General features: G+C 34.4%; 1 protein-coding gene across 1 annotated transcript; it reads right to left on the minus strand.

Moving 5' to 3' along the window:
* Nucleotides 1–2,622: 2,622 nt before the first annotated feature.
* Nucleotides 2,623–10,450, minus strand: LOC114739579 (uncharacterized). The gene is made up of 6 exons (XM_028927693.1): nucleotides 7,409–10,450; nucleotides 6,157–6,828; nucleotides 5,136–5,885; nucleotides 3,951–4,617; nucleotides 3,459–3,584; nucleotides 2,623–2,959 (listed from the first exon to the last, which is right to left on the minus strand). Exons 1-6 carry the CDS (start codon nucleotides 10,448–10,450, stop codon nucleotides 2,790–2,792), a joined length of 5,427 nt encoding a protein of 1,808 aa, XP_028783526.1. The 3' UTR covers nucleotides 2,623–2,789.
* Nucleotides 10,451–14,037: the final 3,587 nt, after the last annotated feature.

Below are 14,037 nucleotides of genomic sequence, written 5' to 3' on the forward strand. Positions count from 1 at the left end.
AAAGCTTTTAAGAAGATAGAAAGAAGAAAGCTAGAAGCAAATTGGAAAAGAATATGAAGACGCAAAGTAATGAAGACCTCTATTGTGTCCTTCGCTATAACAAAGGATGTCATTCGCTATAGCTAAAGCTGCATAATTTCAAAATGTGCTCTCAGTGTTATTTGCTATAGCAAATAAATAAAAACTACTACCATGCATTTTGGTTACTGATATGAATTAAAATAGGGTTGGATATAAGGGAAAAACACGAGGGAAGCCACCATTCTTGGTTTTCAGGTTGCAACAGCAGACAGAGGCTTAGAAAAGAGGAGATTGAAGGCATTAAAGTTAGGGGTTGGTGTTTATTTGGGACTCCAAACTTGGTTCCTTCTCCTTGTCATTTGTAGTATGATATGGACTGAAAGAATTATTGTATTTCTAGTTTGTTTAGGATTATGAGTAGCTAAACTCTTTATACTAGGGTTATTTCAAATTATTGTATGGATTGAGACTTCATTTCTCCTCTCTTTTAGTTATTAATGTCATATATGTGTTGATTTTAACTTTTGCTTCATGCTCCTAAATGTTTGGCTACCATTGAGGAGGTTTTGTTTGTCTAAATTTGACTTGATAAAGCTTACCTTGATAAAGAATTTAGATAAAATTGTGCTAGACTTGAAATTTATGGTTTGAATGGACAGTTTTTTAGTAATATAGAGATATAGTTACTAACTTATTATTGTCATCTTAAAGTTGGGTTTTAAATGGATTTTCATTGACTGTTTCAAGAGATTGAGTATCTTGATGAGAAAGAAAATTTGGTATTAGGAAGCTAATTAAAGAGGAGTTAATTAAATCTTCTGAAGTACAATGGGGAGAAATAACCCTTAGTTCTTTTCATCTTAAAGTCAAGTTTACAATCCAGTTTTCATTTAAATTGAATTTGTTTAAGTTTTAATCAGTTGTCCTTTAAACAATACACTTTTCAAATATTTTCACTTAACCTAATCATGAACATAATTGTAATTTTTAACTTGTCTAACCTTAGTTTCTAAAAAAACAATGTTTTTCATATTATTTGCTATCTATGCGCTTGCGATTAAGCTAAACAGCGAGCAGCTATTTTCATAAGGCCTAGCCACAATCCTAATCTATTTAGTTTTTTTTTTAATTTGTGTTATTATATATAATATAATATAAATCAATTTCATAAATTATTTATAAAATTTAAAACTTCGGTTTGGGCCTAAGTTTCTGTTTTTTTTTTTTAAGGCTTGAGTGGTACTGCACTATAATTTTACACTACAGGATAAGTCTTAGATATATTTAGAACTAGAGCAGTATCACATCTTTAATCTTAGCATATGCATCGCTTGGTTAAACAAGAAACCAAAACCTACTTATCAAATTCAAAGAAGACATCAGTTAACTGATTCTCATAAGCATAAACAAAAGCTTCATCCATAGCAAAGCATTCTTTATCCCCCCAAAAAAAATCAATCTAGAAAAGCATTCCACCACGAAACCCTATTTTGCCTGAATAAGATTAGAGTGGCCATCAATCAATCATCCATTCGACTCCCTTGCTACAAAGCAGATAGCAGCAATAAGGACAATCAATATTGATTTTGATTTTGTTACCTTCTGGTAGGTTCCATCTTTGTCCGCTACTTTGATGCATCAACACATTCTTCAAAGTCGGCTAAAATGTTTTGGGTATTCTCTAAAATTGTGGAGATGTCTGGTTTTAAAGAACAGACCTAAATGAGGGAGGTAAAAACTCTTTTTTTGTAATAGTGCTGCGTTGGATTAATCATACTTGTTTAAATGTGGCTTCCAATCATTCGAATTCTCTTTGGAATAAAAATGTATGAAAAATAACAGAGAATTCCTAATTATAAAATTTAGTTACTAATAGGTCCTATCTTATGCAACTTGTCACAAGATGATACGCAAATGAAACTCGTTAGTGATTAAATTTTTTATCTGGGATTTTTTATCTTGAAATTTTTCCAAAACTGAAAATATATAAACCTTTCATGCATTTTATTAAAATTCATTAATTTATTAATTTTTCAAACATACACAAAAATGTCATTAAATGAAAATAGAATGGACATTTGCTTAATTCTAGAAAAATTAGGAGAAGACCGTATGTTATATTCTTTACTTTTAGGGATGGTTTTGTATGGATTTTGAACGTTGATGTCAGCCATGTAATTTTAGCAAAAATTAATATGATGTTAGAGTTTAATGTGCTTAATAAAAATATTAAAAATTACTTGAATTTTAGGATAAAATTAATATTTTCAACTATTTTTTTGATACGTTTGAGTTAATTAAAGATGATTTATATTTAGAAACAAATAGGCATTAACTCTCTTATCTTACATATCTTTCATCCAATGCAGTGGAAGTGGAAAATACATCCAATTCATTAGTATTGTTAGCAATAAGTGCCATATGTTTAATTCCTCAATAAGCAATTTCAGTCATATATGCATGGAATCATAATAATAAACAGTGTATAAACTTCTCTTTAGAATTAACTGGGTGTAAAATATTTATGAACATGATTTCATAATCTCTAACACATGCATGTACTTATAATGTCATATATGTGGGTGGGGCAAAAGTGTAAAATGGATAAGTGAAGGTTCTCAGTTGATTAAAACGTTCTTGAAAGATGCAAACATTTATACAGAAAAGTAAAATGAGGCAGAGGTATCAAAGTACATGAATCAATTTGCAAAAAAATCCCCCATGACAGTAACACGTACAGCCACACAATTTCAAACTTGTCCCACAGATTAAGAGGAAAAGCAAAGAGCAAGAGCTATGGCCAAGGACTGAACATCTGAGTAAGGTGAGGACGACGACGACGCTGCCACCAATGTTAGAGGACGAGCCCCGTTAAGGTTGTGGTAGCTTCTAGAACTTTCCTTCTTCTCAAAACATCCGTCGACACAACCGATTGTATCTGTTGGAGAAAATATTCATTTTTGAAAGGACCAAACAAAACTCCAAGAGAAAAGGATAATTTGAAATTTTTATTTTTTTTAATTATTTTACTTTTATTATACTTTCAAGTCAGTCACTTAATAATTCTTTATACATTGTTATATATACATACTATCTCCAATCCTAATTATAAAACCTTATTTGTAGGCTACAAATGAGGTCTTATAATTAAAACCGGAGGTAGTATATAATTTTATTAATAGGGTTATTGAACACATATAGCTTAATGTTTGTTGATTGTTAAAAAAGAGTACAATTGCACAAATTTTGAAGAACTATGTGTCGCAAACTCGCAATGTTCGACAATTTTTTTTTTAAAGCATGCATAGCTGCTTCAGGAATATTATGGGGCAAAAATGTACTCTATATATTATATCAATTTTAGGATATTATATTAACCGTGTATATTATATTTCCGAATAATTACCTTCTTAATTCAGAGGGATGTGTCTCCTCACCAAGAACCATCGAAGCGGGCGGTTGGGGAGGCCTCCCTTGAAGAAATTGATTTGTAGTCTCAAATGCTATAAAGTCGTCGTCATAAAAACCATCTGAATCATAGCATCCACTTTCTTCAACATTATCTGCAGAATTTACAATCCAATTTACAGCAAATGCAAGGAAAAAAAATATGATATAGTAAAATGCACCTTGTTCATTGTCCACTGGGAACTTAAACATGTGAAAAGCTAAAATAATACAAACACAAAGGCAAAGAAAATATGAAGGTTCTGCAACTTGAAATATTCCGTTGAAGCAACTTTTGAACATGACAAAGCTATGTTCTTTAAAATGCCAGTGCTTCAAAGTTGTCCACTAATTAAAAAAAATATTAAACTAGAAAGAAAAAGGAGAATTAGGGAGAATTATTGTTGTTAAATCAAATATGGGCATGTGTGAAAATAGCCTATATGCAAGCATGTATGTCTGAAAAATTTGTATGCACGTACCTCTGTTTTGGAGCACAGGGCAATCCTCAACTTCCAAGATCCTCAGAGGCAAAAACTTTAACAGAGAAGGAAAACTCGCACAAATGTGAGTGAGTTTGGGCAAGTCTTTAAGTAGAAGATATCTGAGATTTGGAAGCAGGTTCTTGTTGGACTCTTCCTCATGGATTTCAAGTTCACAACTAAAAACTTGCTCCAGTTGAGAGCACCCTTTTATTTTCAGATCTTCCAACTTTGCAAAATCACCATTAGAGGGCAGAGAGAAGAGACATTTCAACTTTCTGCATCTAGAGACTTCAAGACTGTCAAGTCTTGGGAAGCACAAGGAAGAATTTGGAAAGTGATCATACTCTTGTTCCCATTTTGCTGATATGATTTCCTCCAACTCTTCACATTCAATAATGGTCAGAGAGCCTAAACATGGAAGGCTTTTGATCACAGTGCAAGGGAAGATAGACTTTAATCTTCTGCATCCGAACACATTTAACTGTCCAAGATTTTGGAAGCTGATTAAAGTGGGACCCTCCCACAAAGAAGTTATGAGGTTAGCTGAATGCCTCAAAGTCAAAGAATGTACTTCTGAGATCATGATCTTCCCCTTTTCTTCACTGGCATGAAACTCTTTTTCTACACTTGCCTCAGTTTGGAAATCTTCAACTCCTCTAGAATCCTGTGGAGAATGAAATTTCAATCAGAAACACAACAATTCATCCATGTTACAGTTAAGAATTTTTGGTTAAACACACTCTCAAAAAGAAGGCGGCCATGGCCGTGGCAGCTGCAACAACAACAATAACAATAAAACATAGCAAATAGACATGCAAGCATACGAGGCAAACATCAAAATATGCTTCAAAGTGCTAAAATATTTAGAGTAACAATGTACACAACCATAATTTCCCTGTCAGAACTTTGATATGGTTGTACATGAAAATGTTATAAGCAATGCCTATAATAAATACTGACGAGACATGAAATCAGGGTGCATATATATTCACATTTTCATCTTTTAATGAGCTTCAAAATTAGAGAAAAATCTATTGAATCATACATGCATGAAGTATTTTTCTATTCTCCTCTTCTCTCTCTCTCTCTCTCTCTCTCTCTCTCTCTCAATTTTAATCCACATGTAATTTGTTGTCATTTAGAAGATTTGGTGGGAATGGTCAAGAGAATATTGATAAATACCATTGATTTCCATTGTTGAAGTGAAACCATTTGAGTTGATCCAAAAATTGGATCAAGAAACATGGGGCATTTGCATATGTTGATGCTGGAGAGCTGCACTGCTTCAAACTGAAATCCTTGACAAACACGGACGAAATTGGGCAAATTTCTGAGCTTTATGTTTCTCAAGCTTGGAAGCACAATTTTCTCTCCATCGTTAGCATCATCTTCCCTTTCATGTCCAAATATCACTTCTAATTGATTAGCCTCAGTTATCAACAAAGAATCAAGCTGTGGAAGAATGGTGTTTATGGTTGTAGGAAAGAGTCTTTTGAGCTTGTTACACCTTTGAACCTCCAACTCTCGTAGTTCTGGGAAGCAAACTTGAGTATTAGATGTGTTTCGAGGCTCCTCATTGTCTGCAATTATTTCCTCCAATTCTTCACAATGAGATAAGGTTAGGAATTTCAATTTGGGAAGGCTGTTATGGACAATGGTGCTTGCAGTGAATAAAAACTTCAACTTTCCACATCGAACGACTTCCAAAGAATGAAGAAATTGGAAACTCAAACCTTGAGTGGGAGTAAGACCCTTAAGTGTTTGATATAAACCGGCCATCTCTGAGTCCTCGTCACCGATGACTCTACAGAAGTCTTGCACTTCAACACTTAAATCATCCAGTTCTTCTGAATTTAGAATAAGAAGTGGCGGAGAGAGACCCTCATTATTGTCTAATTGGCAGCATTTCAACACATGCTTCCTAACAAATCTCTGTATGATTGATAAGTGAAAACAAGGGGGGAAAAAAGCAGTTTCAGCTCACTGGAAAGTTCAGGAAAGGTAAAAAGAGAGGTCAAATCATCAAATATTTCACAAATTGGATGAGTTTTGAAGTTATTCCCGACAATGTTTGTACCCATTTTTTAAATGAAAAGCATGAAATATTAACCTGGCATCAAGTAAATACTAGAAAATAAAACACACATAGGATTTGCAGCGTAGAAGGAAGCATTGATAAACAAAAGTGAACAATATTACTTACCACTACACCCCACCTGGCACTCGACCCCACATTTGGCACCAGTTTTGGGCATTCATATACCAACACACTGCAATACATAGATATTTGAAACTTGAACCCTTGGCAGAAATTAGCAAGTCTCGGCAACTCCTCAAGTGTTATCAATCCCAAGTTTGGGAACATGATTTCATTTTCACTGTCAATAACATGGTCTTCAATATTTGAGCATCTGAACATTTCTTCCAATTGTGAAGCTTTTGATATGCTTAGAATTCTTAGTTTTGGAAACATTAAGATAGCATCATCAGTAACCATAAAGGAAAAAATCCTTTTCAACTTGTTGCACTGTTTGATTTCCAGACTCTGTAAATTTGGCAGACAAAGTCGATATATGGATAGACTCTCCTGAGTTTCTTCATTTCCCAAAAAGACTTCCTTCATCTCGTGACAGCAAGATATGGTTATAGAAGTTAACTCTGGAAGGCTTTGACAGATACTAGCTGAGAAAACAAATTTCAGATTTCCACATCCTTCCACAGACAATTGTTTAAGGCATTGGAATATTGGAACTTTTGGGATAAATGTAGATACTACCCCACAATTGAAAAAGACAATGCTTTCAACATTTGAAATAGCTGCTACGGGCCTGGATTCTCCAACTCTCGGTTGCTGGTCATTATATGCATGAGACTCCTGCGTAAAAGAAAAAGAAAGCTATTAACATATTTCATTCAAGCCTAAAGACATAGAAAACACATTACAGAAGTATGGCAAAGTGAGGTTCACTAAAAGGCATTATGTGCATGTATTATTGTATTGACTCAGTCTAACAATTTAAACTTAGGTCAATTAAATAAATGAAAAACAACTACATGAACATATAAGAAAGTGGGTAGACTATGATTAATAAAGGCATATGCTACGAGTTTGATTTTAAAAAGGATATTGATAGTTTGAGAACTAATATATCCGATGGCTTCTTTATTAGGAACTCATTCAAGATGGAAAATTTTTACGTCACTTCCTTGATTGTTTATTTTCATTCATTTAAAAAAAGAACTTAAAGCATGTAAAGATGTATTAATAAGGTAAGGGATCTCTTGATATTTATTTGCAAGAGCCCTACTTGCTATTTCATGCATATCTTAAAAATATATATATATATATATATATATATATTACAGGAACTAAGATGTTTAGAAAACAACAGATTCTTTATATTCTTTAGCATTTTATGCAAATCAAATCAAAGCATCAAAGAGTAAATGCATACCATATTTGGACCTGATTGCCTTAGTTCTGAATCAATAATGAGAGGATCACATGAAGCATTCAATCTTGGACAGCCTGTCCATTTTACTTTCTTTATAGATGGCCACAATAGATGATGGCTTTCTGAGCAAATTCTGAGTAGATTTGGGAGGTACTCCAATCTGAGTTCTTCTAAAAGTGGAAGCACTATCTTAGTCTCATTTTCATCACGTATGGATGTTTCTTCACTATGTTCACCAAATAAAAATTTCAACTGAGGAGTATCTCTTATGAATAAAGATTTCAATTGCACAAACCCTTGGACGCAGAAGCTTGGGCAAATAGATTCTAATTGCTTACAATCACAAACAGATAGAACTTCCCATTTTGGGAATCTCGGATCCTCCCATATATCAACGCCATCCTCTCCCTCAATTATGTGCTTCAATTCATGACATCCTTCTATTGTGAGTTTTTCTAGAGATAACAGAGTGCAAGCAACAGAGATGGAGAAGACAGATGTCAACATCGGACAGTTGACAATGTTAAGGACCTTAAGGTTGCATAAGTTGCAATTAGCAGGAAACATGTTAATCAATTGACGGCAACTTCCTATATATAGACTTTCCAGATTTAGGAATAAGCTACGATTAGGAGGACCCTGACATAGTTGTTTTAGATTATCCATATACTTCAACACCAATTCAACCAATCTAAGGACAACTATGTCTTCATCATGAGGACTAGTCTCATCAGTAAGGCAGTCAAACTCAGAACAGTGTTGAAGACAGAGTTTAATTAGCTCATTCGTGCCTCCTACAGCTTGAACCACATCTGGACTGAAACTTTTGCAGCCTCCTTGAAGGTTATAAAATTCAATTGCAGTTGCTCTTTGTGCAAGATCCTTGATCATTGCACTTGAAATGGAGATATTTAATTCCCCAAAGGATAACTCTCTGAAGCCTTTTTTCCAGAACATAGGCTTGGCGCATTGCCCCATTTCTAATGTATACCTTCTCAACTTTGGGAGAGCTGGGGCCCCCACGAAGCATTCATAACAAATTGTGTATCCTGAAGGCCGTAAATTTCTAGAAATATATAATTCTTCTAGTTGCGAACACCTTCCAATTACTTTACAAAAACACTCTTCTGCTGCACACCATGACAAATCGAGCAATTTCAGACGATTTAGTTTTTCAATTCCATTTGGCAATTTTTTAAATTTGCTGCCTTTCAAGTCAAGAATTTCCAGCCTTTTTAGGTTTACCAAAAAAGAAATGTCACCTAAATCCCAACTTTCCAAGCGCAATGTTCGAAGATTAGACCACTGTTGCACTGAATGAGGTACTAATTCAGTCAAATAGCCAAACTGATTGCCAATCAAAGCTGCAACTTTTAGTCCTTTTACACCTTCAAATGATGCATGTGATAAATCCAAGGGTTTGGTCGAATTTAACAACAGAAGCTCAAGCTTTGGAGCGTCCAATTGGGAAGGAAATTTAACCAATTCAGTTTTTTTCTTCCATGAAGATACTGCATAGCAATCTTTTACTGCTTCATCTTCAAGCAATTCATTCAATTCTTTAGCAGAGTTTACCATAATTGTACCATGCTCTCTAGGTGCTATCCACAAAGCTACATCGCGAACCATGTCATGCATTTTCACAGATTTTTCACTCTTGAAGTTGACAAAATACATCAACAACGAAGAATCAATGAGAACATTTATGGCTGCTATAACTTGGCTCCTTGCTATTTCAAATGAGTCAGCATCTTCGCATAGGCCCAACCCAACTCCATATCTAAAAAGATCTTCAATGATAATTTCATGATCTTCGGGAAACATAGCACAGATCAAGAACAACGATTTGGCTTCTACAGTTCCCAAATAATCATAGCTTAACTTCAGACAAGTAAAAGCATCACTCCCTCCCTTATCCACGTCAACTGGCTTCGAATGTCTTAACCTATGCAATACTACATTCACCTCATCAAGTCCTTTTCTTCTTAAGCACTTCCCCATGGCCACAATTGCAATGGGTAGTCCCTTACATTCCGTAACAACTTCCTGGGCCACTTTTCTAGCACCATCATCTACTTTAGCATGAGTTTGAAATAGATCCCAGGCTTCATGTTCTGTTAGCAAACCCAATGGAATAGTTTTTTGGCAATCCATCAAACTACATACATCTTGACGACGTGTGGTAAGAAGGACTTTGCAATTTCTGGGACCTTCATCCCCAAAGGGTTTCCCTATATCCTCAAGGTTCAACATAGCCCATACATCATCCAATATAATCAGAATTCGCTCCTCTGGACTTTGTAATTTCATTGCAATTCTTCTCGCCCTTCCCACTTCAGTTTCTTCCTTCAACTCAAGTCCCATCAGGTCTGCAAGTTCACCCTGAATCTTCCTAATATTTGGAGTTTGGGAAACTGTTGTGATTATAACTCGATCAAATAGCCCTAATTCTTTGGCTTTCTTTCCTACTTCCTTTATCAATGTGGTTTTGCCCGAACCGCCCATACCCCACAACCCAATTATAGAGCTATCATCATCTTGCAGTGCCTCCCATAGTTGATCATATGCCATTTCTGTTGACTTGAAGAACATAAAATCTTTAGAAGAGTGATACTCTATATCTGGAACAATAACATGATGCGAAAATGGTTCGAACTGATCACTCTTTGTATTTAGCTCTGCCATCCGCTGGGTTGCCTTTGCCAACACTTTGCAGAGATGATATCTCCTCCCAGTAGGACACCACCTTTGGAAGCAGCCATTGTTGGCATTAAGTTCTTGCACCAAGTTCTCCACATCTGCTATGAGCCTCACCACCTCATTCTTCCACTTGTTAACCTCATCATCGATCCTCTCAGTCCTCTTAATGGCTTCTTCAACACGTTCCTGCACCCTCCCCTGCCTCAGTACCAATTCCTCCTTTTTGGTCTCAACATTTCTGGTGATTTTTCCGACGCAAAACAAATATTGCAATTGGCGTAAAGTAGGATCCACCAAATATTCAGCAAGTTTTGCTGCTATTGATATTCCCACCTCATCCATTCAAATAAGTAACAGCAACCTGAAAGGTAAATTTCATGATGTAGAATATGAAAATATAAGAAAGATCAATTGTTGTAACTTTCTTTCTAGGAGATATAAACTTTTTCCAGGAACTTTTAGATACTAGAGCGGCTAAATCTACTGTTTTAGATTGTATTTTCTATCAGATCAGTGTGAAGTTGAAAGGAAAAAAAAGTAACAAATGTAGCCTGTAAGCGATAGCTCCAATTGATAACACAACTAATAAGCTACTCATACTTTGAGAATTACGAGTTTGATCACAGATGGACCCTTATGTTAGTGTAGCAAATAGAAAACACTGACCAGAAAATGAAAGACTAAAGGTGGGAAAACAGGGTTTTCATTTTCATACCAGATAATTGAGTTGATGATTCTTGGCTTGCAAATTTTCAAGAGCAAGATGAACAGAATTCCACTGCAATCACCAGATTTTTCATGAGTTTGAGTCGTCAACTCGGTTGGAAATAAGAGTGCTCTTTCTTTTTCCTTTTTTTTTTTTACTTCAAAAAAATAAAAGAAAAATAGCCTTAAACTTGGAGTAAAGACTTTGATTAGATAAATTTTCTATTCTAATGGACCCCAAAATATGAATTTAGGATTGAAAAAGTTAAAGAAATTATATTTCCAGTTAATTGCCATTATGTGTTTAGGGACCCCATGACTCTATTACTTGCTTTTTAGCGAAGGTGCCTTTGGACCAAATTTAAAAGTTAAAGTAAACAAGTAATCTTATGATTTTTACTTTTCTTGAGACATTTACAGGAACAAACAAGAAATTTGGATTAAATGTTGGTACTAGTGAAGGTTGCAAATAGATAAATGATTAAATTAAATAAAGAACCAATCAATAGAAGTTGCCTTATTTCATTACTGCTATTTAATTTCTGCCTTGAACAAACGCAAGTCGTTACTTCTTTTTTTGAAAAACCAGGCTGCTATTTTACTTATGGTTGATTAGGGCTTATAAAATAATAATACATTGACAAAATATAAAATGGAGAATTACAGCTCAATCAAATCAGCAATATAAATCATTATCACAACTTTCTTGATGATAATTTAAATGACTCAATTATTCTTCATGATGGCTTCATATATTATAATAATATTTCTTAAAGCAACTCATACTTTGAGAGTGGAAAGCATTGATCAGAAAATGAAAGACTAAAGAAGCAAAAGAAAAAGAGGTTTTGATGTTCATACCAGATAAGCTTCTAATTCAGTTGATGATTCATGGCTTGCAAGTTTTCAAGAGGGAGACGAACAGAATAGCACTGCAATCTCCAGACATTTTCATGAGCTCGAGTCGTCAGCTCAGTTGGAAATGGTTGTGGTCTTTCTTCTTATGTAAGCGTAGCCAATAGAAAACAATTATCAAAACATGGAAGATTAAAGAGGCGAAGAAAAAGAGATTCTCACTTTCATACCAGATATATTATCTTTCACAATTACTAGACTTCTCATGAGCATGAGTCGTCCACTAGGTAGGAACTTGGAAGTTACACAGGGCTCTTTCTTTTTGCTTTCTTTCTCCAATTCTAATGGACCCCAAAACATGAAATCAAAAGTGAAAAAGTTAAAGAAATCATGCATTCCACTTAACTGTTCTTACGCGTTTGGGGACACCATGTCTCTACTTGCTTTTTATAATTAAGAAACAATTACCATATATGACTTATTCTTATTTATAAGATGCATTTGATTATGTCTCAAATTTTCTTTGTTAATTTTTCCTTTTGTCCCTGTTAATTTCAATGCATTTATTATCACACAACTTTCCAAGCATCATTCCCTTTTTCACTCATACTCTCTATCCATTGCAAATTCTCTCTTCCACAATCCTCTTTATTTTAACAATTATTCTTTCTCTTGTCATAAATAAGAATATTTTTGAAAAAAAATCACACCTTTTATATAGGGGAAATCACCAAAAAAACAAAAAAAGTTATCCTAGAAATTAAAAAATTACGTACATGAACCCGTTCACAAAAAATGTTGTTATTTGCTTATCAATTGTTGTAAAACCAATCCTAATACTATAACGAGTCCTTATTTATAATTTTTCTATTTTTCAAGTCTTTTTTGTGATTTTTTCCATATATTTATGATTTTTTAACTAATTTTAAACACCTTTTTAATTCATTAACATAATTTGGGTAAATGTTTTTTATTAAAAAAATAAACTCAGAGAATAAATATAGGACTCGTTTCGAGTAACTTATAAGAAGTTTTTTAATTGTGAATACGAAATAAGTATATAAGTAGAGTTTTGTCTCAATTTATATGAAATATATTCATAATCGCCAATCCAAACAAACCAATAAGCTGTCAGCATCTTGCATCTCACCCTCAGGGAAATTGGATTGGGTCTCTGGACTTGGGCACCTCATGGCGTCCAATTCAGCCTGACAATCACCACGTCATGGGCTCTTTGTTCCTGTCCGGCCCAATGACATTGCTTTGTTGTCCTTACTTTTATATTTTGGGCCACCCTTCAGCCCTAAATGAGGTCCATCATTGGGATAACTTAGGTCCATAATTCACAGCATCGTCTCTCAATATGCACTCACATTCACATGAACGCTATTTGCTATTCAACCCGTGCTGGAAAACAATTTAATCACGCGAACAAAATGCTAAAAACAATTTAATCACGCGAACAAAAATTTTTTTTTCCATATGATAACTATTTTTAAATCATTTTCACGAATTAAATTAAAGTTCGGGGATAGTAAATGCATATCATATTTTGACAATCCCTCCATTTTATGATCTCTATGATGCACACACCGGAATGGATGATACTTTTGTGAGAAAATTTCAACTAGATTTTGAAGATTTTCTAGTTGGAGATGTTCTAAATTAAAAGAGAAAGATCTTCATGCAAGATCCTGTATTAATCCACCGAACACTGAGATATTTAACTAATCCAAATTTAAAGGTATTGTGTAGTCATTGTGAAATCCCAAGCCTATGCTATGCTGCTCAATCTCTGAATGGGGAGTTTGCCAACCCTTATAATATATTCATCTAGAAAAAAAAATATCTTTATGTAATTCGAGACAAAACTCTTCTTACATACTTATCTTGTATTACGTAAAATTATTTAAAAAAAGCCGATACAAACACCATGCCGTCGTCCACCTCTTCAAGTCCTTTTCTTCCTCTTCAAGTCTTTTCCTTCTTTTTAGATGAAATAAGGAGCCTCAACAACCCAAACTACACTGCAAAACCTGCAGAAGATCTAGCAGAAGGCATGTCAGCCTGAAGGAGCCCACGAACCCTCTCGGGAGGGAAAGACAATGCATAATTAAGTCCTTTCCTTCTCAAACACTCCCCCATAGTCACAATTGTAATGGGTAGTTCATCATATACTTTGACATGAATTTGAAATAGATCCGAAGCTTCACTTTTTGTTGCATAATTTATTTCAAAAAGAATTTGTATAAATTCTGAGAATTGAGGTAACATTTAATTGATTCCAGACAAAAACAAGTATAATTAATCCAATCGGTTTAACATTAATTTGTCTTAGATGCCCCCAAATCAGTCCAAGAGAGGATATC

This window comes from Neltuma alba, unplaced genomic scaffold (genome assembly GCF_004799145.2).
Source record: "Neltuma alba isolate B1F8T4 unplaced genomic scaffold, ASM479914v2 tig00000105_pilon, whole genome shotgun sequence".
Lineage (NCBI taxonomy): Eukaryota > Viridiplantae > Streptophyta > Magnoliopsida > Fabales > Fabaceae > Neltuma > Neltuma alba.

Coding starts and splice junctions, on each gene's coding strand:
- LOC114739579 (XM_028927693.1), bottom strand. CDS start 10,450: ATGGATGAGGTGGGAATATCAATAGCAGCAAAACTTGCTGAATATTTG. Junction 5,886..6,156: donor GTGCCAGGTGGGGTGTAGTG/GTAAGTAATATT, acceptor TCAATCATACAG/AGATTTGTTAGGAAGCATGT. Junction 3,585..3,950: donor CCCTGTGCTCCAAAACAGAG/GTACGTGCATAC, acceptor TAAATTCTGCAG/ATAATGTTGAAGAAAGTGGA.